This window comes from Hypanus sabinus, chromosome 6, assembly GCF_030144855.1.
Source record: "Hypanus sabinus isolate sHypSab1 chromosome 6, sHypSab1.hap1, whole genome shotgun sequence".
In the NCBI taxonomy this organism is placed as follows: Eukaryota; Metazoa; Chordata; class Chondrichthyes; order Myliobatiformes; family Dasyatidae; genus Hypanus; species Hypanus sabinus.
The window spans coordinates 116562018-116587825 of record NC_082711.1 but is presented as its reverse complement, the minus strand read 5'-3'; the positions used below and the strand labels follow the sequence as shown (position 1 = coordinate 116587825).

General features: G+C 39.5%; 1 protein-coding gene across 1 annotated transcript in view; it reads right to left on the bottom strand.

The window, feature by feature from the left end:
- Nucleotides 1-22420: 22420 nt before the first annotated feature.
- Nucleotides 22421-25808, bottom strand: part of sycp1 (synaptonemal complex protein 1) — a 223131-nt gene continuing 219743 nt past the window's right edge. The window contains exon 29 of the mRNA XM_059971481.1: nucleotides 22421-22549. Within this exon, the coding sequence (XP_059827464.1) occupies nucleotides 22421-22549 (129 nt within the window). The remainder of the gene's footprint in view (nucleotides 22550-25808) is intronic.

The window sequence follows — 25808 nt, the reverse complement described above, 5'->3', positions numbered from 1 at the left end:
ATTGATTGGTACCTTCTTAGTGCAAACATTTTAGGGGAGTGGAATTTGTTAGGTGTGGCCATAATGATTCCTGACACAATATAAAGACAGGATTACTAGAGCAGAGGCTGTTGGGCAATGAACCAGTTCAGGGATCTGTGAGCACTTCGGTGGCAGTGACCACAACTTCCTGACCTTTACCATAGCTTTGGAGAAGGATAGAGGCAGACCGTTTGGGAAAGTACTTAATTAGGGGAGGAGGAATCATGATGTTATTAGGCAGGAACTTGGGAACATAAATTGGGAATGGATATACTCAGAAAAGTGCACAACAGAAATGTGGGAGCACTTGCATGGGGTTCTGGATATGTTTGTCCTATTGAGACAGGGGAATATGGTAGAATAGAGTAACCATGAGATGCTACTCTACAAGAGATGTGGAACATTTAGTCAAGAGGAAGAAAGAAACTTACTTAAGCTTTAGTTAGGAAGGAAGGATTAGACTGAACTCTAGAGTCACAAGGTAACAGGGAAGGAGCTTGAAAGGGGCATGAGAAGGATTAACAAAAACCCAAAGGCACTCTACATGCATGTGAAGAATAGGAGGATGACTAGGAGGATAGGACTGACCAGAGATAGAACAGGAGCATGGGTCTGGAGGCAGAGGATGTAGGGGAAATCCTTACTGAATACTTTGCTTCAGTAGTTACCACTGAAAGGAACTTTGATATTTGTGAGGATAGCATAAAGCAGGCTGAAATGCTAGGTACAGGAGTGGAACCTGCTATGGTCTTCTACTGAAGTCCATCCACTTCAATGTTCGACGTGGTGTGCATTGAGAGATGCTCTCTGCATACAATTGTTGTAATGCATAGTTATTTGGGTTACTGTTGCTTTTCTGTCACTTTGAACCAGTCTGACCATTCTCTGACCTTACTTATTAACAAGGCATTTTCACCAACAGAACTGCTATTCACTGTATGTTTTTTGTTTATCACATCATTCTCTGCAAACTTTAGAGACCGCTGTGTGTGAAAATCCCAGAAGATCAGCAATTTCTGAGATACTCAAACCACCCTGTCCGTCACCAACAGTCAAAGTCACTCTGATAACATTTCTTGATGTGTGGTCTGATCAGCTGAACTTCATGCTTTTATGCATTGAGTTACTGCCACATGATTGACTAATTAAATATTTACCTGCGTGGTCACCGAGTATATAAGCCCCCAGAGCCAGTCAGTATGAACCCGAGATTATTACAGGAAGAGATTGCTGTACTTTTGGCGATTATATTGCATCCTCACTGAGTAGTACCAAACTGGAGGGTGGAGAATGTTATTCCTTTGTTCACAAAAAGGGAGAAGGGATAATCCTAGGAATTCTAGGCCAGTGAGCCTTGCTTATTGGTCAGAAACCTATTGGAGAAGATTCTTAGAGGAGGGATTTATGGGTTTTTGGAGAAACATGGTCTGATTAGGCATAGTTAGCTTGGCTTTGTGAGGGGCAGTTCATGCTTCACAAGCTTGAATGAATTCTTTGAGGATGTGACAAAGCATGCTGATGAAGGTAAGGGGTTTGATAAGGTTCTCCATAGTAATCTCATTCAGGAAGTCAGGAGGCTTGGGATCCAGGCAAACCTGGCTGTGTGGAAACAGAGATGACTTGCCAATAGACAGCAGAGGGTGGTTATAGATGGATCATATTCTGACTGGAGGTCAGTGACAGGTGGTGTGCCACAAAAATCTGTTCTGAGATCCCTGCTCTTTGTAATTTTTTTAAATGGCTTGGATGAGTAAATGGGTTAGTAAGTTTGAAGATGACATGAAGGTAGGTGGAATAGCAGGTAGGGTGGAGATTACAACTGGACAGTGACAGGACTGTCACTGGGCTGACAGTGGCAGATGGAGTTCAACCTGGAAAAGTAGGAAGCAATTTACTTTGGAAGGGCAAATTTAAAGATAGAATACAAAGTTAAGGGCAGAATTTGTAGCAGTGTGGAAGAACCAAGGGATCTTGGGAGTCCATAGATCCCTTAAAGTTGCTGCACAAGTTGATAGTGCTGTTAAGAAGTTGTATGGTGTGGTGGCTTTCATTAGTCAGGTGATTGAGTACAAGAGCTGCAAGGTAATGTTGTAGCTCTATAAACCCCTGGTAAGATCACACCTGGAATTCTGTGTTCAGTTCTGGTCCTCATAGGAAAAATGAAGATGTTTTAGAGAGTGAGCAGAGGAGATTTACCAGGATGTTGTCTGGATTAAAGAGCATGCTTTATGAAGAAAGGTTGAACAGTTTTTTTCTTTTAAGAGAAGGAAGATGAGAGGTGACTTGATAGAAGTGTACAAGATGATCAAGTGTATAGCCAAAGCCTTTTTATCCTAGGGAAGAATTGAGGGGGCATAGCTTTAAGGTGATTAGAGAAATGTATAGGGGCAATGCCAGAGGTAACTTCTTTACAGAGGGTAGTGAGTGTATGGAATGCCCTGCCAAGAGTGGTGGTAGAGGCAGGTACATTTGGGGCATTTAAGACACTCTTATATAGACAAATGATAGAAAAATGGAGGGCTATGTAGGAAGGTTTGGGTTAGATTGATTTTAGAGAGGCTCAAAGGTCGGTAGAGCATCGTGTACTGCCCTGTACTGCTTGTGTCCTAAATTTCATGTCTGTTGGCTATAACTTGTTAGTAGGCCAGAAATTTAAAGCAGCTATGTCAATTATCATTCTTAATTATTTATTTAGAGATACTGCACAGAACAGGCCCTTTCGGCCCAACGTGCCTTGTGCCACCCAGTAATGATCTAGTTAACCCTAGTCTAATCACAGGACAATTTACAATGGTCAATTAACCCACTAGCTGGTATGTCTTTGGGCTGTGGGAGGAAACTGGAGCACCCGAAGGAATCTGGAGTATGTCACTAAAAACAAGGGATAGGAGGTAGAATTTTCATGATACTTGTGTTTACCTTCCCTCAGTCATCGAGTTGTTTAGGTTTTGTAATAACCATTCTCTATCATATTTCATCAAAACTTTCAGTCCAATAAACATATTAGATAAAAGTATCAGAATTAACAGTATCATATAATTTCAGCTTTTACTTTGGAAATCTCTCAAGATTTACTGTTCACTTTCTGTAGCAGACAAATTGCATTATTTTTATTTAGCAGCTGTAAGTGCCAGGGGCAGCATAACATAGTTAATGGTTGTCTGTCATGTCCGATATTGACAGGAAAGCTTTGCAGAAGAGTTTTTAAAGTGGAAAATCTGTTGCACTGGGGCAGTTCCACTCTTCAACTCGGATGTCCAGGTCTAGTGGTACAAACAAGCTTATAACACAGACTGTATCTTTGAACTTCACCAAGACTTTGGGAGGCTGCATGTAATCATACACCTACTATTTAGAGGATATTTAGTATTTGTTCTTTTAATATGTCCTAATAAACATAGTAGGATTAGGATTGAATGTCATGACCATTTTACACGTTAGAAAAAATGTTGTGCATAAACTGATCAATGTAATTATTTGTATAATAAAGAAACTTTTACCAATAGGTCACTCTGTTCCGAGCTATCTGAATGTGTATCCAAATCTAAAAGCACTTTTTTCTTTTTCTGCAGAGTTTCATAAGATGGCTTCATTTTGTCCTTCATAATCTGGCTTTGAATGAAGGGGGGAGTTTTTATTGTGTATGTCTGAAAAGAACAAAGTATAGCAAGTTATATTTTGTCATAATGTATTCAACATGATTATAGTGCATGATTATTTAAAGCATAAGAATGCTTAAGGATAGTTCACAACAAATGGTTCAGGATGTAGTTTAAAAATACATTTTTGAAAATTTTTTGTACAACTACAATAATTGTATATTAGAGAAAACCAATTTATCCTGCCAGATTATTTTATAAATATACGGTTTCCCTGCTTTTCCAAATACTCTTGAATCCTGTCCCTCAGAAATTTTTCCAACCACTTCCTTACTGCTGTTATTTGGCTCACAGTCTGTAATTTCCAGGCTTTTCCCTGCTTGCCTTTTTTGAAAAGGGAACTCTACCAACCTCCATTCATTCAGTACTTCACTTCTGGCCAGCAAAGATGTAAATATTAGTCAGTGCCCTAGCAATATCTTCACTTGCTTCCTACAGTATCTTGGGATAAATCTCATCCAGCTCTAGGGACATCTTTGTGCCTGCTAAGGCATTGAATAGCTCCCTTTTATTTATGGAGACTTGCACTAGAAATTCCACCTTCCCCTTCACTCAGTTCTCCTTCTACAAATTCCGTTTCCTTTGTAAATACTTATGAAAAGTGTTCATTTAACACCTTCTGGCTCCACACAGAGATTGTTCCTGTTATCCCAAATGGGCTCCGTTCTTACCATTGTTCCTTTTTATCCTTAATATGCTTACAGAATGTTTTTGAATTTATCCTAATACTGTCAGTGATATTTCATGATCCCTCCTTACCTTCCTTTCTTTGTTAAGTGTCTCCCTATACTTTAATTATACCCTAGACGGCCTCCTCCATCTTTGGTTTCTATGCCTACAATATTCTTCCTTTATTTCTGTTACTTTAAGCTTTAATATTCCTTGACACCCAAGGTTGTCTGAGTACTTGTTACACTTGATTTTCACCCTTACAGGAACATGACAGCCTTGAACTCTTGATTCTTCCACTTTGAATGCATCCCAGTCTATCTTTACCAGATGATTTTTTTTAATGAAATTAGCCTTTTTTCATATTGAGACTTTTTTTCCTACTCTATCTTTTTCCATAACCACTTTGAATATACCATTATGATCATTATCTTCAAAATTCTCCCAAGTGACATTCCCTCCTCTCGACTGGCTATATGCCTCAGAACAAGGCCCTTCCCTTATTGGTCTATCTACATAGCTATGTCAAAAATCTTTCTTGGAGGTACATTAGAAATTCCATCCCCTCTGAGCCTTTTATGTTAAACCAATCCCAGTTAATATTTGGGAAATGTAAATAACCTAGCACTATCATTTCAGGGTGGTATGGTAGTGTAGCGGTTAGGAAAATGTTGGTATAGGATCAGAGGCAAGAGTTCAATTCCCACTGCTGTCTGTAATAGCTCCCTGTGATCATGTGTTCCTCCAGGTACCTCAGTTTTCTCCCACATTTCAGTAGCTTAATTGGTCACATGGGTATAATTGGGCAATGTGGAGTCATTGGGCTGGAAGAGCCTGTTACCTAGTGCTGTATCTCTAAATACTATGTATCTTATTTTTATCACTTCTATTTGCCTTTATATGTGTTCCTCTATTTCCACTGATTGTTGGGAGGTTTGTAGCACACTTACAGCAGAGTAATGACACCCTTCTTGTTCCTAATTTTTATGCATTTGGTGTCATTTAATGAGCATGCTAGGATATCATCTCTCAATACTGAATTAATGTATTCCACAACTATCAGTACAATGCCACTTGTTCTTGTACATTCTGCCCAGGCTTGCCTGAAAATTCTGTTTCCAGTCCTGCCTGTCTTTCAGCCACATCTCAGTGATGGCAACAAGACTGTAGTTTAAACTTTGAGTTCATCCATGCTACTAGTTTGAATCCTTGCATTAAAATAGATCCAGTTTCATTTTGTATTGCTCTCATGTGCACTTACCTCGTGCAATGCCTGTTGGATTTACCCAAGTTCTTTTCCTCTAAGGGACTGTATTGCCTGATCTGAACATCCACTCTAAATTCTTTTCTCCTACTTGGATTAAACCATCCCAATTAGTACTAGCAAACCTTGCAAGAATATTGGCTTCATTTCAATTTAAATGCAACCCTTCCCTCAGGTCTCACTTCCCAAGAAATGGTTCCATTGTTCCAGGAACATAAAGTCTACCCCCTTCCCTTAAGCAATGAATTTATCAGACCTATATCCACTAGCTTATGGCATCTGTGAGATCCTGTTCTTTAAACACCAAGCTCTTTAAACTTACATTGCACCTACCAATATGTACAACAATTGGTTGCACACCATTCCCCTTCAGAATGTTTTGCAGCCACCCAAGACTTTAACATCAGGGAGACAACATACCATCCTGGAGTTTTGATTACACCCACAGAAACACCAATCTGTTTCTCCAAAGAGTCCATTATCACTATGACTCTTACAGTCATATTCTTTCCCCCTCAATGTTGCAAAGTATTCCACTACCACAAACAGGCCTACAGCTGTGATTTTTCTCTGGGGTGCCACCTCCCCACACAGAATCCACAGTATCCTGTTTGAGTGGGGATTGACCACAGAGGACTCCTGTTCTGCCTGCCTGTTTGCAATTGCTTTGAAGTTAAATCCCCCTACTGCTGTGCTGGGATACAAGTTCACATTTTCAAATTAATCTAACAAATTTCTGAATATTAATCCATTATAACCATATCTTAGAAATCTTATCGTGTTTCAATAATTATCCTGGATGAATTTAAATAGTAAAATACATTCTTGAGCTCTAATTAGCTTCAATATTTCAAAATGTTTATCAACATATGTCAATCATAAATAATAATTGGCTACTTATAACAAAGCTCACGTGATGATTTGGGAAAACTCTAGAGTTTTCTGCAGGCGTCCAAGTATGTGTACGTTGAATAATTGAAGAACTTCCTGACTGTTTAGATAGTTCTGTTGATTTTGAGGCAGCAGATAAGTTGAATTTTCTGACAGGAGTTTTAGATACTTCACTGCTTGATATTTTGTCATTATGGTTCATCAAAATGAAATTTGATTCAGTTTTCTAAAAATAAAAATTTTCAAAAAGGTTGACCCATTATTTTCAAATAATGTAAACCATGGATTGGACTAAGATCAAGGAATCACAAAATGATGGAGCATTGAAGATTATTTGCTTATTATAGCCAAGCCAGTTCTTTGAAAGTCAAATCTTGTATTTCCTCATAGCCTACTTAAGTTTTCCTTTTAAAATATTTATCTTCCACTTACTTTTGAAATCTATCATTGAATTTGCTTTCAACAAACAGTGTATTTGAGACAATATCTTGTATGCTTTCACACCTTCAAGTTATCACTGGTTACAAATTGTTTTGAGATACTTTTTGATTACCAACCCTGCCACCTTTAGAACTGGCTTGTTCACATTTACTTTACCAAATACTTGGAAATTCTTAGCTTTTTTTGCTATGTTGAAAATTCTGTTGACCCCCCCCAAAACAGAAACAGAAAATATAATTGATAGTTACAGGTGACATTTGAGCATTATCATTATCACAAAATTATTTCCGTAATTTCAGTAGGTACATTTAATTACTGATACAGAGTTCTTCTCACCTTTTGTTTCGCTATTGAAAATCAATGTCCAACCTCTACTTTATTCCCATCTTCAGTATGTTTAGTCATTCACCGCTTCATTGCAATGGCTTCTATAGCAAGGTTACCATTTATTGATCATTTAAACTGACATTGAACTGCTGCAATACTTGTGGAAGAAATTTCAGAATTTTTAAAAAAGTAGTAAGTAACAAAGTAAGAACATGAATAGATTTCATGCAAGTTTGTATCTATTTTGGAGGGGTACTTGCTGCAGATATTGTTCCTGTGCATCTTTTGCTTTGACCTTGGTGGTAGAGTTTGCAGGTTTGGGAGATGCTGTCACAGTTGACATAACAACTCAGATTATAGTGACAGCAACTCTCAAATCTATGTTTCATAGTAGTAAAGAGAATAAATGTTCATGGTAGAGGATGGGGTATTTTGTCATGGATGGTGTTGTGCTCCTTCAATGATGATGGAACTATACTCATCCAGACATCCACCATGCTTTTAATATGTACCTTATAAATAGTGTGATGGCAGGAGATGAGTTGTTCTCTGCAAAATACTCTGCTGCTCACTTGCTCTTATAGCTGCAGTAAGTTTGTGATGGTCCAGTTGAATAATTCTGGACAATAAAATTATAAGACATAGGAGCACAATTAAGCCATTTGGCCCATCAAGTCAGCTCAATAATTCCATCATGGCTAATTTATTATCCCTCTCAACCACATTCTCCTGCCTTCTCCCTGTAACCTTTGATGCCCTTACTAATCGAGAACCTATCAACCCAAACATATCCAGTGACTTGACCTCCACAGTTGCCAATGAATTCCACAGATTCATCAGCTTCTGGCTAAAATAAATCTCTTTCTAAAATCTATTTTCTAAAGGGACATTTCTCTATTCTGAGGCTGTGTCCTCTGGTCCTAGATTTCCCCATTATAGGAAGCATCTTCTCCATATCCACTCTATCATGATCTTTCCATATTTGATAGGTTTCATTGAGATCACCACTCATTCATCTAAATTCCAGTGAGTACAGACCCAAAGCCACCAAATGCTCCTCAAGTGTTAACCCATTCATTTTCGGAATCATTCGTGCGAACCTCCTCTGGATGCTCTCCACTGTTATCACATCCTTTAGGGGCCATAAGGGGCCCAAAACCATTCACAATACTCCATGTGCGGTCTGACCAATACTTTATAAAGCTTCAGCATTAATCCTTGCTTTTTTTTTGTTCTAGTCCTCTTGAAATGAATACTGCATTTTCCTTCCTTACCACTGACTTAATTTGCAAGAATTAACCTTTAATGAATCCTGCATGAGGACTCGCAAATCTCTTTCCACCTCCAATTTCTGAATTTTCTCCCCATTTAGGAAAACACTTTACACATTTATTCCTTCTACCAAAGTGCATGAGCATGGATTTTGCTACTATATACCATCTGCCACTTCTTTACCTATTCTCCTAATATCAGAATCAGATTTAATATTACTGACATACACTGTATGTTGTGAAATTTATTGTTTTGCAGCAGCAGTACAGTACAATACATAAAAATACTATGAATTACAATAAGAAATAGACATTTTAAAATTTTAATTAATTTTACAGTTAGTATTTGGTTGGTTCTTTGTCCATTCAGAAATCTGAATGGTGGAGAGGAAGAAGCCATTCCCAACATGTTAAATATATGTCTTCAGGCTCCTGTACCTTGTCTCTGATGGTAGTAATAAGATGAGAGCATGTCCTGAATGATATAAGTCCTTAATGATGGATGCCACCTTTTCGTGGCATTGCTCTTTGAAGACGTACTCTATGCTGGGTAAGCTTGTGTCCATGATTAACCTGGCTGAGTTTGCAGCTCCCAGCAGCTTTTTCTGATCCTGTGCTGTAGCTCCTCCCTACCAGATGGTGATGCAACCAGCTTGAAAGCTCTCCATAGTACATCTGTAGACATTTACTAGAGTCTTTGGTGACATACCAAATCTTAATGAAATATAGCCACTGGCATGCCTTCTTCATAGCTGCATCAATATATTGGGCCCAGGATAGATCTTGACACCCAGAAACTATAAAACTGCTCACCCTCTCCACTTCTGACCCCTCGATGAGGACTGATATGTATTCCCTCAACTCCCCCTTCTTGAAATATACAAACATTTGTACAACCAATTCCTTCAATCAATGGGGTTGATTTCATTGGGGGGAGGGAGTTTGGGCACATGATGGGAGTAATGATAATGAATATAAAAATAAGTAATTAAGCCCCCTCTTTGCCTGACATCTTTATGACTTGAATGTTATTTGGATCATGTTGTCCAGATATTGATGTGTGTCCTGCTTCATATGCAAATGAAATTGGACGATGTGTAATCCTCAGCATATAACTCAATTTCTAGTCTTATGATGGAAGGAAGGTCATGATGAAGCAACAAAACATTTTTGAGTTTAGGGAATTACATTGGAGAAGCACTGCCATAATTTCCAGGGCTAAAATGATTCCCAGGAACAATCATCTTCCTTTGTAGGAGTAAAATCATTGGAGTGTTTTCTGCTCATAGCTGACTGATTTGAATTTTACCAAGTCTTCCTTTTGCCACAATTTGGTCAAATACAATCTTGTTTTCAAAAGCAGTCACTTGCACCTCATCAGTGAAATTCAGTTCTTTTACTGCATGTTTGGATCCGGAGTGCATTGAGGTTTTGAGCTGAATGGCCCTGGTGAAACTTAAAGTAGGCATCAGTGAGTTGGTTAATGCAGTAAATGCCATTTGATAATATCACTCGATGTCATTTTGCTGAGAGCAGACTGATTAGATGACAATACTCTGATGGCAGACCAAATATTGCAAAAGGGAAATTTGAGAATTCACCCAGTTAGGTGGGTTTGCAAGCAAAGTCTAGGTAAGGTCAAGAAAAAAATCTGCCACAGGTAACTCAATACTATCCCAAATACAGGAACCCATCCAGGTATTCCCATTTTCATTCCCAGTACAAGCATCAGCCTTAGTTGGCAGTGAGATCTTAACTCCAGTCCCTGCCAGCTGTGGCTTCACTTGTGCTGCTCTAGTGGAAGGCAATTGCTATGTTGTGCAACTTCAAAGCATTAATCTATGTTCAAAGGAAGATGCGGGAGCCTGGGGTTCCAGTCTAACTTCGTGTTTGCTTTAAGCAAAGTGTGCACGTATTCAATGGTAGTGTGATGATGTACCTAATTCATGTATTTATACATATAATGTATAAATACATGTTTACATTCTGCCCTGACCCACCTGGACAGCCCCAACTCTTACATCAGAATGCTGTTCATTGACTTTAGTTCGGCATTCAATACTGTGATTCGCTCCAAGCTGATTGCCAAACTTCACTAGCCTGGTATCGGCTCATCCGTCTGCAATTGGACCTTGGACTTTCTAACAGACCCCAATCTGTTAAGTTAGACAACCGCTCCTCCTCCACTCTCACCCTGAACACCAGTGTGCCTCAAGGCTGTGTGCTGAGCCCTCTTCTGTACTCCCTTTACACCTATAACTGCGTTCCTGTACATGTTTCTAACTCCATAATAAAGTTTGCAGACGACACCACGGTGATCAGATGGGATGACGAGATGGCCTACAGGGACAAGGTCCAGCACCTGCCCACTTGGTGTGCTGACAACAACCTGGCCCTTATCACCCAGAAGACCAAGGAGATCATTATGGACTTCAGGCATGCTAGGAACCACGCTCACATCCCCATCTACATCAATGGAGCTGTAGTGGAGCATCTATCAAGCTTCAAATTCCTCGGTGTTCACACTTCCGAGGATCTCACCTGGTCCCTGATCTCCTCCATCCTGATCAAGACGAAACAGCACCTTTATTTCCTGTGGAGCAACAAGAAAGCTCACCTCTATCCCAGGATATTGATAGACTTTTACTGCTGTACCATTGAGAGCATACTCACCAAGTGCATCTCAGTGTTTTATGACAATTGTCCCGTATCAGACCGCAAAGCACTCCAGCATGTGGTGAAAACTGCCCAGCGGATTATCGACACCCAATTGCCCACCCTTGAGAACATTTACCATAAACACTGCCTGGGCAGGGTGAAAAGCATTGTCAAGGATGCATCTCACCTAACCATGGGCTTATTACTCTCCTCTCATCCAGTAGGAGCTACCCGAGCCTCCGTTCTCACACCAGTAGGCACAAGAAGAGCTTCTTCCCTGAGGCTGTGACCCTGCTGAACCTCACATAGTGCTAAGCAGTATTGCACCCATATTGTACAGTCTCAGTACTTTTATATTTGTGTGCTGTAGCACTTTATATTCGTAGTTATTTTGTAAATAACATTATTCTTTGCATTTCTCATTAGATGTTAACTGCATTTCATTTGGCTTTATATCTGTATTCAGCACAATGACAAAGTTGAATCTAATGTAATATAATCCATAATTAATTATTTAAACAAGTCTGCTTAATCAGCCTATATATAAAATGATTAAAATATTATTGAAATATTAAATACAAACACTTCTCCCTGATTAGCTATAAACTCGGCAGTACATACTGCAGTACTGTACATATAAAACTACAGTACAGTATGTATAAAACTCCCCTTGGAAATTTTCATGTTTTATTGTTTACAACATTGAATCACTGTGGACTTAATTTAGCTTTTTTTGGCACTGATCAACACAAAAAGACTCTTTTGTGTCAAAGTGAAAATAGATCTCTACAACGTGATTTAAATTAATTACAAACATAAAACACAAAATGATTGATTGCTTAAGATCCTCCCCATTCAATTCAGTAATTAGAAGATGCATATTTGGCAGCAATTACAGCCTTGAGTCTATGTAGATAGGTCTCTATCAGCTTTGCACATCTAGACACTACAATTTTAAACCCATTCTTCTTTATAAAGCTGTTCAAGCTCTGTCAGATTGCATGGGGTTAGTGAGTGAACAGCCCTTTTCAAGTCCAGCCACAAATTCTCAATTGGATTGAGGTCTGGACTCTGACTTGCCCACTCCAAAACATTAACTTTATTGTTTTTAAGCTATTCCTGTGTAGCTTTGTCTGTATGCTTGGGGTCATTGTCTTGCTGGAAAACAAATCTTCTCCCAAATCGCATTTCTTTTGCAGATTGCATCAGGTTTTCCTCCAGGATTTCCCTGCATTTATTTTACCCTCTACCTCTACCTTCTACCTTTCAGGGCCTGCTGCAGTGAAGCATCCCCATAGCATGACACAGCTTTCATCATGCTTCAAGGTAGGGATGGTATGTTTTTGATGATATGCGGTGTTTGGCTTATGCCAAACGTAGCATTTAGTCTAATGGCCAAAAAACTTAATTTTGGTTTCATCAGTCCATTAAACCTTCTTCCAGATGACTTCAGAGTCTCCCACATGTCTTTCGGCAAATGATTTCACACGAGTTCTTTTCAATAGTGGCTTTCTCTTTGCCACTCTTCCCATAAAGCTGCGACTGGTGAAGCACCCGGGCAACAGTTGTATGAGCAATCTCTTTCATCTCAGCCACTGAAGCTTGTAACTCCTCCAGAGTTCTCATAGTGGTGTCTTGGTGGCCTCCCTCGCTAGTCCCCTTCTTGCACAGTCACTCAGTTTTTGAGAATGGCTTGCTCTAGGCAGATTTATAATTGTGCCATATTTTTTCCATTTCTTGATGATTGACTTAACTGTACTCCAAGGGATATTCAGTGACTTGGAAATTTTCTTGTATCCATCTCCTGGCTTGTGATTTTCAATAACCTTTTTGTAGATTGCTTGGAGTGTTCTTTTGCCTTCATGGTCTTTCCCAGGATACTGCAGTTGGACCTACCAGATACAGGTGTTTTCACTGCAATCAATCTCCAATCAAGTTGTAGTTGTTTTAGCCATCATGTCCCCTCTCCCCAATGCTCATCCTGTTTTTAACACATACAAGCTCAAAGTGGCTTGTTGGTTGTTGCATTTCACTGTTATGGATGTCATTCCCACAGCAGTTTCTTTTCTCTAGTATAAGCTGTTAGTTGGATATCTGCAGGCTTCAGTTTAGTATCTTTGAAATATCTCTCAAACTCATTTTGTGGAATGACTGAAACAGCTGAACCAGTGTCAAGTTCTCTTCTGGTGTCTATTGTTAATTTTCACATCGTAAATCTCAGGCTACATTGTTCCATGTCATTCTCTTCATTATCAGATTTTTCATCAACATGTACAATTTAGTGCTCTTTTTGAAACTGCAACTAGACTTTTTAGCTTCTTTTCTTCCCTGTGCAGTTGATTTATCTTTGTCTGCCTGACATGCTCTTTGTATGTCCTACTTTGTTGCATTTTCTGCAAGTTTCACCTTTAATTCTGCATTTGTGTAGTGTGAGCTCCTATCACAACGGTTGCACAATTTGTTTGGCCAGGCTGGTTTCTGTTTAGATGCTGCAATTTTGGGGAAACTGTTTTTGAGTCTGGAGGTTCTGACTTGATGCTACGTAGCCTCCTCCCTGATGGGAGTGGAACAAAAAGTCCATAAGCATGGTGGGTGGGATCTTTCACAATACTGCCATTCTTTTCTCCATCATCTTTCTGGTATATCATGTATCTCTGCCACAGTGCAGCTTCTTTATCAAAGTTCAACATTCAGAGTAAATTTATTATCACATATACCATCTTGAGATTTGTTTTCTCATGGGCATACAGAGTAAATTCAAGAAACAATAGAATCAATGACAGTCTGCACCCAACAGAATGCACAAATAACCTCAAGTGCAAAAGATAAGAATCTGTGCAAATACAAAAGGAAAATAACAATAAAGAAATTAACAGTAAATAACAAGAACATGAGATAAAGAGTCTTGAAAGTGCATCCATAGGTTGTGGAAATGGTTCAGTGATGGGGCAATAGAAGTTGAGTGAAGTTATCCAGTCTGGATCAAGAGCCTCATGGCTGCATGGTAATAACTGTTCCTGAACCTGGTGGTGTGGGTCCTTGATAATGGATGCTGCTCTCCTGCAATAGCACATTGTGTAAATGTGCTCTTTGGAGGGGAGGGCTTTATCCACGATGGACTAGAATTTATCCACTACCTTTTAAAGTTGCTGACCCTCTCCATCTCTGATTTCCCCCTCTGCTTTCCTCCTCCTGGTCAATAATTAGCTCCTTGGTCGTGCTGGCATTGAGTCAGAGGTTGTTGTTGTGGCATCAATTCAATTCAAATTTAATTGTCATTCACCTATAGATAAATACTCATGAATACAGCCAAATGAAACAGCTTTACTATGGTCAAGGTGCAAAACACAGTAACACAGCCCGACACAGCTCAAAGCACACACAAGATAGTAAGCACAAATGGTATCAAAATCATGTAATAAAAGAGTCCAAAACTTGTGCCATCGAACCTGGGGGAGGGGGTCTGTACCGTCACCTGCCTGGATGCCACGCTACACTGCCCCCTGTTGGAGTCCACCAGTCCCAACCACCACCATTCCTACAGTCTTCACACATACAGAATATATAATAATATAATATAATATGACACAGAATATACATGTACAAACCCCATTTCCAGAAAATTTGGGATATTTTCCAAAATCAATAAAAACAAAAATCTGTGATATGTTAATTCCACGTGAACCTTTATTTAACTGACAAAAGTACAAAGAAAAGATTTTAAATAGTTTTACTAACCAACTTAATTGTATTTTGTAAATATACACAAATTTAGAATTTGATGGCTGCAACACACTCAACAAAAGTTGGGACAGAGGGATGTTTACCATTGTGTTACATCACCTTTCCTTTTAATAACACTTTTTAATCATTTTGGAACTGAGGATACTAATTGTAGTAGATTTGCAGTTGGAAATCTTGTCCATTCTTGCCTGATATAAGACTTCAGCTGCTCAACAGTCCGTGATCTCTGTTACCTGATTCTCCTCTTCATGATGCGCCATATATTTTCAATAGGAGATAGGTCTGGACTGGCAGCAGGCCAGTCAAGCACACACACTCTGTGTCTACAAAGCCACGCTGTTGTAGCCCATGCAGAATATGATCTGGCATTGTCCTGCTGAAATAAGCATGGACGACCCGGGAAGAGACGTCGCCTTGATGACAACATATGTCTCTCTAAAATCCTAATATATGCCTCAGAGTCAATGGTACCTTCACATACATGCAACTCACCCATGCCGTGGGCACTGATGCACCCCCATACCATCACAGATGCTGGCTTTTGCACCTTTCACTGATAACATTTAGGATGGTCGTTTTCATCTTTGGTACAGAGAACCCGTTTTTTCTGAAAACTAGCTGAAATGTGGACTCATCTGACCACAGCACACGGGTCCACAGTCTTTCTGTCCATCTGAGATGAGTTCTGGCCCAGAGAACTCGCTGGCATTTCTGCATAGAGTTGATGTATGGCTTCCTCCTTGCATAATACAGTTTCAAGTTGCATTTCTGAATGCAGTGACGGACTGTGTTAAGTGACAATGGTTTTCCGAAGTACTCCCTAGCCCAGGTGGCTATAATTGTCACAGTAGCATGACGGTTTCTTAGGCAGTGCCGCCTGAGGGCTTGAAGATCACGTGCATTCAACAGTGGTTTCCAGCCTTGCCCTTTACGCACTGAGATGTCTCTGAATTCTCTGAATCTTTTCACAATATTATGTACTGTAGATGTTGAAAGACCTAGATTCTCTACAATCTTGCATTAAGAAATGTTCCTTCTGAACTGACTAACAATTCTCTCACGAATTTTGGCATAAAGGGGTGAACCATGACTCATCCTTGCTTGCAAAGACTGCACCTTTGATGGACGCTACTTTTATACCCAGTCATGATACCTCACTTGCTACCAATTAGCCTGCTTAATGTGAAGTCTTCCAAACCAGTGTTACTTGAATATTCTGTGCACTTTTCAATCTTATTTTAATTCTGTCCCATCTTTTGTTGAGTGTGTTGCAGCCATCAAATTCTAAATTTGTGTATATTTACAAAATACAATTACGTTGGTCAGTAAATCTATTGATAATCTTTTCTTTGTACTTTTGTCAGTTAAATAAAGGTTCACGTGAATTAACATATCAGAGATTTTTGTTTTTATTCCATTTTGGAAAATATCTCAACTTTTCTGGAAATGGGGCTTGTATATAGTTCAGACTCCCAGCCCATCAAAATCTTCAGTCGACCACAATGAAGCCCATCTCCCCGACTCCCACGGGGGGGAGGGGTTGGGGCAGGGTGAGTGGGCAGCACTGACTCCAGCCTGAACGCCACACCTGGTAGCATGCATCAGCCCTGACACACTCCACCGGCAACACCACAGTTTGAGGCCCAGAGCAACATATACAAGATCAACATCTAGATTTTCAGTCTTCCTCCTATATGCTGATTATTCACTACCTTTGATTTGGCTGACGACAGTGGTGTCATCAGCAAATTTAAATATGGCACTGGAGTGGTGTTTAGGCTTAAAGTCATACATATAAAGTGAGTGGACCAAGGGGTTAACCACACAGCTTTGCGGTACACCTATCCTAATGGAGACTGTGAAGGAGATATTTTTGCAAATCTGAATTGATGGGGTCTGCAAATGAGGAATTTGAAGATCCAATGGTACAAGGAAGAACTGAGGCTACGGTCTTGTAGCTTATTGATTAATTTTGAGGGGATGATAGTATTGATAGCCAAGTTGTAGTTGATGAAGATGTATGCACCTTTGCTGTCCTGATATTCCAATTAAATGACATCTGCTGTGGACCTGTTGTGATGGTAGGCAAATTGGAGCAGATCCAAGTTGTTTCTCAGGCAGGAGTTTCATCAGCAGCCTCTCAAAGCGCTTCATCATAGTGGATGAAGTGCAACTGGATGATAGTCATTGAGGCATGTTCTCCTTAGACACCAGTAGACATCAACTGATGCCTGCTCAAAGCAGGTGAATACCTCAGATGCCGAAGCATTTCCTGAAATGAGGTCTCAGGATGGAGTGGTAGGCATAGCTAATCCTAATATAGCAGTGGTTGAGTGTGTTGGGACCCCTGTTGCTGCAGCTTATATGTTGACAATAAATGGGCAGAGTTTCTTCAAGCAAGCCTGATTCAAAGGTCAAAGTTTCAAAGGTACATTTAATGACAGAGATGCTTTTTCTTTGCAACTATCCATGAAAAACAGGAGCACCCCCAAAGAATGAGTGACAGTTAAATGTTAGAACTCCAAAGCACCCCCAGCAACTCCCCTCCCTCCCGCGCATAAGCGGCAGCAAGCAACGATCCCGCCTTCCCCCACCGGCAAAAAATAAGCATTGGCACCTGCCACTGAGCACTCAAGCAACAGCTAAGACACAGACTTGCAATACTCCAAAGTCTACTTGTTCATCCAGTATTCGACATACCACAGGCTCTCGCTCTCCCTAATAAGGGAAAAAGAAGAGTCTCCACTTCACAGCGAGAGGACAGACAGAACAGACACCTTGCTGGTTTACAATGTTAAAAGTCCGTTGTGCCACTTATTCCGAGCTCTGTACCCAGAGATCTCAGGTCTCTGAGCACACAGCCTTAGATTTTCCTTCTCCCATGACACACCGATCTCCTGCCCAGGCACCGACCTTCAGCCTGCCCATCTCCAGAGCCATGAGATCTTGACCCTCTTTAGCAGATCTTCACCCTCCTAAAGAGTGCGGTTAAACTCTTAAACCGCACCCTCGGCGTGCCGATTAACGGCCAGTCGTGAAACCCCGAGAGCAGGTCCCATTCCCGCATAGAGCCGTAGTCAGCCTGTAACTCCAGGTCAGGGTCTTCAAAAGAACCGTGAAAGGGAAAATTGGAAATAGAGCTGTTTCTGAACATGCAAGTAAAGGAGGCACTGTTAGGTGCCATTGATTCTCTGAAGCTTCTCCCTGCCAATTATTTGAAAGGCACAGGATACTTCCTGCTTGTTATTGATAGCATTCTCAAGTGCATGCTTAATGTTGGCCTTTGGTGGTATGTAAACTATGATCGGGATCACAGAGGAGAACTCTCTTGGTAAGTAGAGCAGTCAACATTTAATCATTAGATGTTTCAGGTCAGGGAATAAGAATGCAACAGACAACTGCGTCCGAAAACCACAAAGAGTTTATCATGAAACATAAACCGCAACTTTCTGTCTTTTCTGAATCAGCAGTTCAGTCCATCCTGTGTATGGAGAAGTCATCGGGTCTTACCAGCATAACTGGCGTGAGCAGAGTAAGTTATGTCTCTGTGAAATGCAGAATGCAGCAATCTTGCTGTTAGGTCCTTAATCTTGGTCTCCAGCGATTGCACATTTGCTAACAAGATGCTGTGTAAAGGAAGTTTGATTCCCTTGTGCTTCAGTCTAGCTTGGAGTCCTCCCCTACTCCCTTTCTTACAGCCATTGGCAAGTTTGTTGATAACACAACAGTTGTGGGGCTCATCACCAACAATGGTAGGACAGACTACAGAAAAGAGAGGAATTGCTCAAGGTCTGGTGTTAGGTAAATAATCTCTTCAACAATGTTAACAAGACAAAGGAGATGGTAATCAACAGAAGAACTTGCACCACTCACACTCCTCTTTACATCAGTGGCACAGTAGTGAAAAAGTGCAAGATATGCATGTTTGAAAATTAAGTCAACTGAGTCCTTCAGAAGATCTCAAAATTGCTATTTCGTTAGGACAGTTCAAAAAGTATGTTACTTAAAGGGAAATTAAAAGTTGCAGATTGCAAAGAAGTAGTTCAGAAGTACATTTAGAAGTTCTGTAAACTGCCTCCAACACATTATTATAATTTATCAGAGACATCTTGCCTTTAGTGCAGTGATGCAGCATTTTAAGATGTTCTGTGCTGCACATCTGTTGTGAGTATAGATGTGCATAGTCCAGCTCCCTTCAGCTTCCTCAGAGAGTAAAGGTGTTGTTGAGCTTTCCTGTTTATGTAGGATGTGTTCTGAAACCATAAGAGATTGCGTGAGATGTGAACTCCCAGAAGTTTGAAACCGCTCACAGTTTCTGTTGCTGTGCTGCCAATGTAAAGAAGGGTATGATTGGTGTGAGTTCTTCTGAAGTCAATAATCATTTCCTTTGATTTATTGACATTGAGGAAGAGGTTAGTTGCCTGGCAGCAGGGCTTCAGCTCTTTCACTTCTGTCAGTAAGCTATCATTATTGGGGATGAGCCCCACATCTGTTGTGTCACTGATGAACTTGACAATGTGATTACTCAGATGTTTGCCATGAAATCATGTGTGAGCACAGTGTACAGCAATGGCCTCAGCATACAGCCCTGGGGCACATGTACTGGGGATGATGTTGAGAGAGGAAGGATGCGCATCCTGATTTTCTGAGACATGTTGGTTAGCAAGTCCAACATCCAGTTGCACAGTGGTGTATATTTAGACTCATAAGTAGGAGTTCGTTCACCAGAGTCTGTGGGACAATAGTAGTGAATGATGGCATCTTTCATAAACCTAGCGATTCCCACGGCTAGTCCCTAGTAAGGCAATTTTACTTACTTCTGCCCACTGACCCTCTCGAAGTTCTGGCACAATGTTAGTGCCTTCCACAGTGAAGACTGATGCAAAATACCTATTCAATTTGTCGACTATTTTCTTGACCATTTCCCAGCAGTCTGATATCTACTCTCAGCTCTCTTTTACTCTTTTTATAGCTGTAGAAACTTTTGGTATCGTCTTTAATGTTATTGGCTAGCTTAGCTTACTTTTGTATACCATCTTTTCCTTCCTTACGACTTTTTTAACAGCCTTTTTTAAAAGCATCTCCTTAGGCATGTTATTTTCCTGTTTCTGGCCCTCAGGAGCATGCTGCACAGGTAGTGATCCTGAGATCATAACCCTAGAGGCTGTGCCCTTAAACTTACCACCAAACTCCATGAACACCTCTTGCAGGACCTCATCAGCTTTTCTGACTAAGTCATTGGTACTGACATGGATCATGACCTCTGGATGCTCACCCTTCCACTTAAGAATGCTATTAAGTTCAAAGGTTCAAAGGTAAAATTTAATGTCAGAGAGATGTATACAATAAACATCCTGAAATGCTTTTTCTTCGCAACCATCCATGAAAACAGAGGAGTGCACCAAAGAATGAATGACAGTTAAATGTTAGTACCCCAAAGCCCCCTTAGCACCCCTCCCCCCAGTCATAAGCGGCAGTGAGCAACAATCTCCCTCCCCCTACTGGCACAAAAAAGCATCAGCACTACCACTGAGCACTCAAGCATGAGCGAAGCAATAGCAAAGACACAGAAGTTAACCCAAAGACTTCACGTTTCACCCGGTATTTGACATACCATAGGTTCTCTCTCTCCCTAATAAGGGAGAAAGGGATGTCTCCAGTTTCTCAGTGAGCAGGGAGACATAACAAACAATTCGCTGGTTTACGATGTTAATCTAATCTAATCCTGATCTAAGATTTCCATGACCTTGGTACTTGGGAGGCAATATTTCACCCAGTAATCACAAACTTGTGCACTGAACCTTCTGTCTGTTACCCTAATCACTCAATGTCCTATCAGTACTGCTCACCTCTTCTTCCCTCTTCCTTTCTGAGTCACAGAGCAGACTTAGTGTCAGAGAGCAGACTGCTGTGGCTTTTCTGCTAAGTCATTTCCGCCAACAGTATCCAAAGCTGTATACTTGTTATTGAGAGGAATTGCCACAGGAGTACCTTGCTGCCTTACTAGGCTACCTATTCCCTTTTCCTCTTCTGATGATCACCTAATACCAGCCTACCTGTATTGCCTGTCAATCACATCCTCAGTCTCCCAAATGATCTGGAGATCACCCAACTCCAACTCCAATTCCATAATGCAGTCTGTAAAAAACCACAGCTGGATGCATGCCCTGCAGTTGTTATCAGGGACTCTGGAGGTCTCCCTGTCTTCCCACTAATGAAAAGAAGAGCATTGCACTATCCTACCTGGCATTCATCCTGTTCTAATTGCCAAATAAGAAAGAAAGAAAGATGTACAGCTGATCTCAAAACCACTAAATGTTCTGACTGGCCTACTCACTTTTTCAAAACCTGTGCTCAAAATCCACAAGCTAACAGTTCTGCTGATCTCTAACCTTTCAAATATCCTGACAGGTCCCACTCTCTTTTTCAAAAACTGGCGCTGAAAACCCAAAAGCCAATGGCCCTACTGATCTCAGACATACTGAAAGTTAGAATCAACTTATTTATATTAAATACAGTACCTTTGTTTATTTTTTGCTTTTAATATTAAAACAATCTTAAGAATATTTTAATTTTTTTAACAATTGGATAACTGTGAAAATCAGAGATGCTCACAAAGTCAATAGTTGTAATTTTTAACAGCCCAAGGGATCAAACAGCTCTCCAACTTGAGTATGCAGCTTGTGCTGAGGCAATCTCTAGGCTGCAGTGGGTCACATCATAGAAGTGGGAACTAGGCTCCCATTGCATTAAGAGACACCACTGCACATGGCCTAATTCTGCTCCTGTGTCTTATGATCTTATTCAAGGCATCAAAGGTTACAGGGAGAAGGCAGGAGAATGGGATTGAGAGGGATAATAAAAATCAGCCATGAAGGAATGGTGGAGCAGACTCGATGGGCCAAATGGCCTAATTCTATTCCTATGTCCTATGGTCTTATTTGGCAGGTGGTCAGTGATTTTGGGGCAATTGAAGATCTGCCCTACCATTTATTAAAATTACCATGGAATACGGATATAACTTTTCTTTATATTTAAAAGACTGAGTGCTGAATTAACAACAATTATGAAGTATTTTGAAGATAGCAGGAAATTTATGTTCGTGACCAGTCCAAGTTTTTCAAAACCTGCTGTGCTCCCAGCAGTCACTGTTTAATGAATTTATCTTCATTCATGTCAGCTTCTAGTTATGTGCTCCTCAGTTGATTATACATCAAATTTTCATCTAAATTACTCTTCATCTTACAATATGAAAATATTAACATCCCTTTTATTGAACAAACACCTAGTTTTTAAAAAAATCAATTGTGAATATCTACCTCTTAAAAGGATCATTGATCTATGTGAGAATCAGAAACAAAATATTTAGCTTTCTTATCTATGAATGATAAGGCACAATTTTTATTTATTTGTAATATTTTCTTTGATTTTATCTGAGGGGAGTTGGAATTCCAGTGTATATCAGAATGCAATCTTTAAATAACAGCTTCTACAATATATAAAACAAGTCTTGTCAATAGTTTCAAATCAGGTACCTTCTTTAATTCATCTTTTAAAGATTTGACTGTGCCCTTCAATGTTGTAACTTGATTTGCAAAAGTTTCCTAGGAAGTTTAAAATAGTTCCATCAGACAAAATGTCATATGTATTCTGTAGTGAATATATATATTTTACACATTGAATTAAAAAGTTATTTTAACAGACAGGATTTGACAAAATTACACTTAGAACAACTAATATATGCAGTTATGATTATATTGTGGTAACACAAAGAGGAAAGCAATGCAAATTCTTTAAAAATTAATAATTAGTAATTAATAAATGCATATGTCAGAATCATTTATGAACCATTTTTGATCCAACAAATCAAGTTATAGCTTAAACATTAATATCTCAAACTCAAACTCCAGTCATTGAAGAGTAGAATAAGTCACAATCCTAGAACATGAAAAGGCAGGGTACCAAAAGTTGGTGTCTATTTCATCTGCAAAGCTGCAGAACATACAATGTGATGGGAAAAGAAAGACAAAGGCAATTTTATTAACCATAAGTTGAGTATAGTAAGTACAAAAACTATCAACAAAAAAATTAAAAGACAGAAGAAAAAGAATGAGAAAATGTAGGCAACTGACATAAAATGGAACTGAAATAAATATTTAAAAAATACCAAAATAGTAAAAAAATAGTCAATGGTTGGGAATAAAAGATGATTGACAGATATGCTTTACAAGGTCAGGACTCCCAAGAGGTATTAATTGAGAGGTAGATTGGGACAAGGGAACAAAGATGGATATTGCACTGGACTCCCTATCTAATAAGTTAGTAGATATAATTAAAAGTTTGACAATCATCCAAGTACAAAGTCCCTTGGTCTGGAACACATCCTTATTTGAGTGAAATAAAGGTGAAAACTGCTTTGTTTCTCTACAAATTTCCAATCTGCCTTATATTTGAAGACAGACTGAGAGAGATGAAGGAGAGCAAATATATTAACACTCATTTAGGGATAAGGTATACCAAAAATTATTTAGGGATAAGTCTGGCAAATAAAATATACCATTCAAGTACGATGATAATAGTTGAGAAGTTTCAGAGTCAATAATATGTGACAAAACTGAATAACACTAGAAAATTATGGATTAATGGATGCAAGATTGTATGTATTTGTTAAAAATGAATCCTTTTGACTAACTCAGGGTACAGATAGTGCAGATTACTTCTAGAGAGCGGTTAGTGAAATACTGCACCAGATGTCACCAAATTTGAAGTGATTGAGTTGTAATGAAAAATAGCACAGTGAAGTTCAATAGTCAGTGGGAATAAACTGCCGCTTCTCAGACTAAACACGCACAGGAATGCTTGCTATTTGTTGGTGCGGGAACATATTTGTCATTTCAACTTGATATCATGGCATTAATTAAAAGTATGCTAATTAAACAAACTCAGTAATGCAGTAAATAATAGGGAGCAACAGATTTCCTAAAAATGTAAGCAGATAGAAGTGCTTGAAATCATGAGACAGTGATAGAATAAACAGACAATTATTTATACTGGACACAGATTTTGCAGTTCACTTCTGAAGCTGCTTCTAGATTTATGTGTCATACTTCAAAACACTGCTTTAAAGAGGAACTAATCACTTGGACACCCTTCTTTCAAGAAAGTATGCTGACATCACTGTCAGGGTCACAGTTCGATCATGACTGGCAATAACAAAGGATATATTAAGTAGGGATTCTTCATATCTTATTCTCTTTTAATCTCATTCCCTTCTCACCCTATATATTCAGCAATATATATTTTACTTTAGAGTTTCAGTATCTGCAGTTATGGATTTGAGGTATATTCCTCAAAGCAGATCTATGACACAGCTTTATCAATTTCAATTAAGGTCGCTGCAGTTTTGAACTTATTGGTACCTCGTTCTTTCTAGGTTGTCTCAGATGTCAATCAAAGTACATTCCCATTAAACAGTATTCAAATATTTTATTATGGATGTAAACATTACAAGTACTTATTATACCAAAGAGCAACTTGGTGTTTTGAAGTTTTCCTTGATAAATCAGTTTCCCTGCATCACATTTGCTGATTGAGCTCATTTCCACAGTAAGATTTGCTTCCTAAATTGTGAAGACTTTAAATGAACAGAAATGGATCAGTGCCATCATTCAGAGAATATAGAACAGTTCAACACAAGCCAGACTCTTTAGGCGAACACAAAAAATGGAGAAACTCAGTAGGTCAGGCAACATCTATGGAGAGGAATAAACAGTCAACAGTTTCAGCTGAGGTCCTTCATCAAGACTCAACATTTTGGGCCACAATGTCTATCAAACCTAACACCATTTTAAACTGCACATCTGCCTATACATGGTCTTTATCCTTTATTGCCCTGTTTGCCTGTATACCTAAATGCCCTATAAACCTTGCCACTTTATCTGCTTTGACCAATTCTCCTGGCAACAAATTCCAGGCACCTACCACTCTCTGTGTAGAAAATAAAATTGCCACAAAAATCTCCTTTAAACTTTCTCCATCTGACCCCTTAAGTATGTGACATTTTCACTGTAGGTTACCTCTAAATCTCCAATGCTCCAGAAATTTGTCCAAACTCTCCTTACAGATCATACTTTCAAATCTAGGCAACATCCTGGTGAACTTCTTCTGCCCCAACTCCACAGCCTCCATATCCTATCATAATGTGATGACCAGAACTGCGCACAAATGGCAAACATGGCCTACCAAATATTTATACAGCTGCAGCATAACTTCCAGACTTTTATGCTCAGCAAATGATTAATGAAGACAAGCAGGCTATATGCTTTCTTTACCACCCTAGCAACTTTTAAAGCAATAGACTTGCATCCCAAGATCCCTCTGAAAATTGATACTCAAGGATACAGCCTTATATTTTCCTCTTACAATTTATCTCCTAAAGTGCAACTCCTCACAGTTACTTGGATTAAATTCCACAGGCCATTTCTTTGCCCACATTTCCAACTAGTCTGTATGCGGCTGGAACCTTTGATAACATTCTTCACTATCCACAACACCACCAAGTCTAATCAGTCCATCGTATTTTTATATATTTTATATATAAAATCATTTATATATTTTGGCATATAACAAAGGTCCTTGTGAAATATTACTGGTCACAGACCTCCAGGTAGAATAACACCCCTCCACCTCTACCCCTTGCCCTCTATGGCCGAGCTAATTTTGAATCAAATCTATCAAGTTTCCATGGATCCCATGTGTTGTAATCTTCTGGATCAGCTTACCATGAAGGACCTCAATGGAAGGTTAACTAAGCACCATGTATATACCATGCACTGCCCTGCCCTCATCAATCGTCTTCCTCAT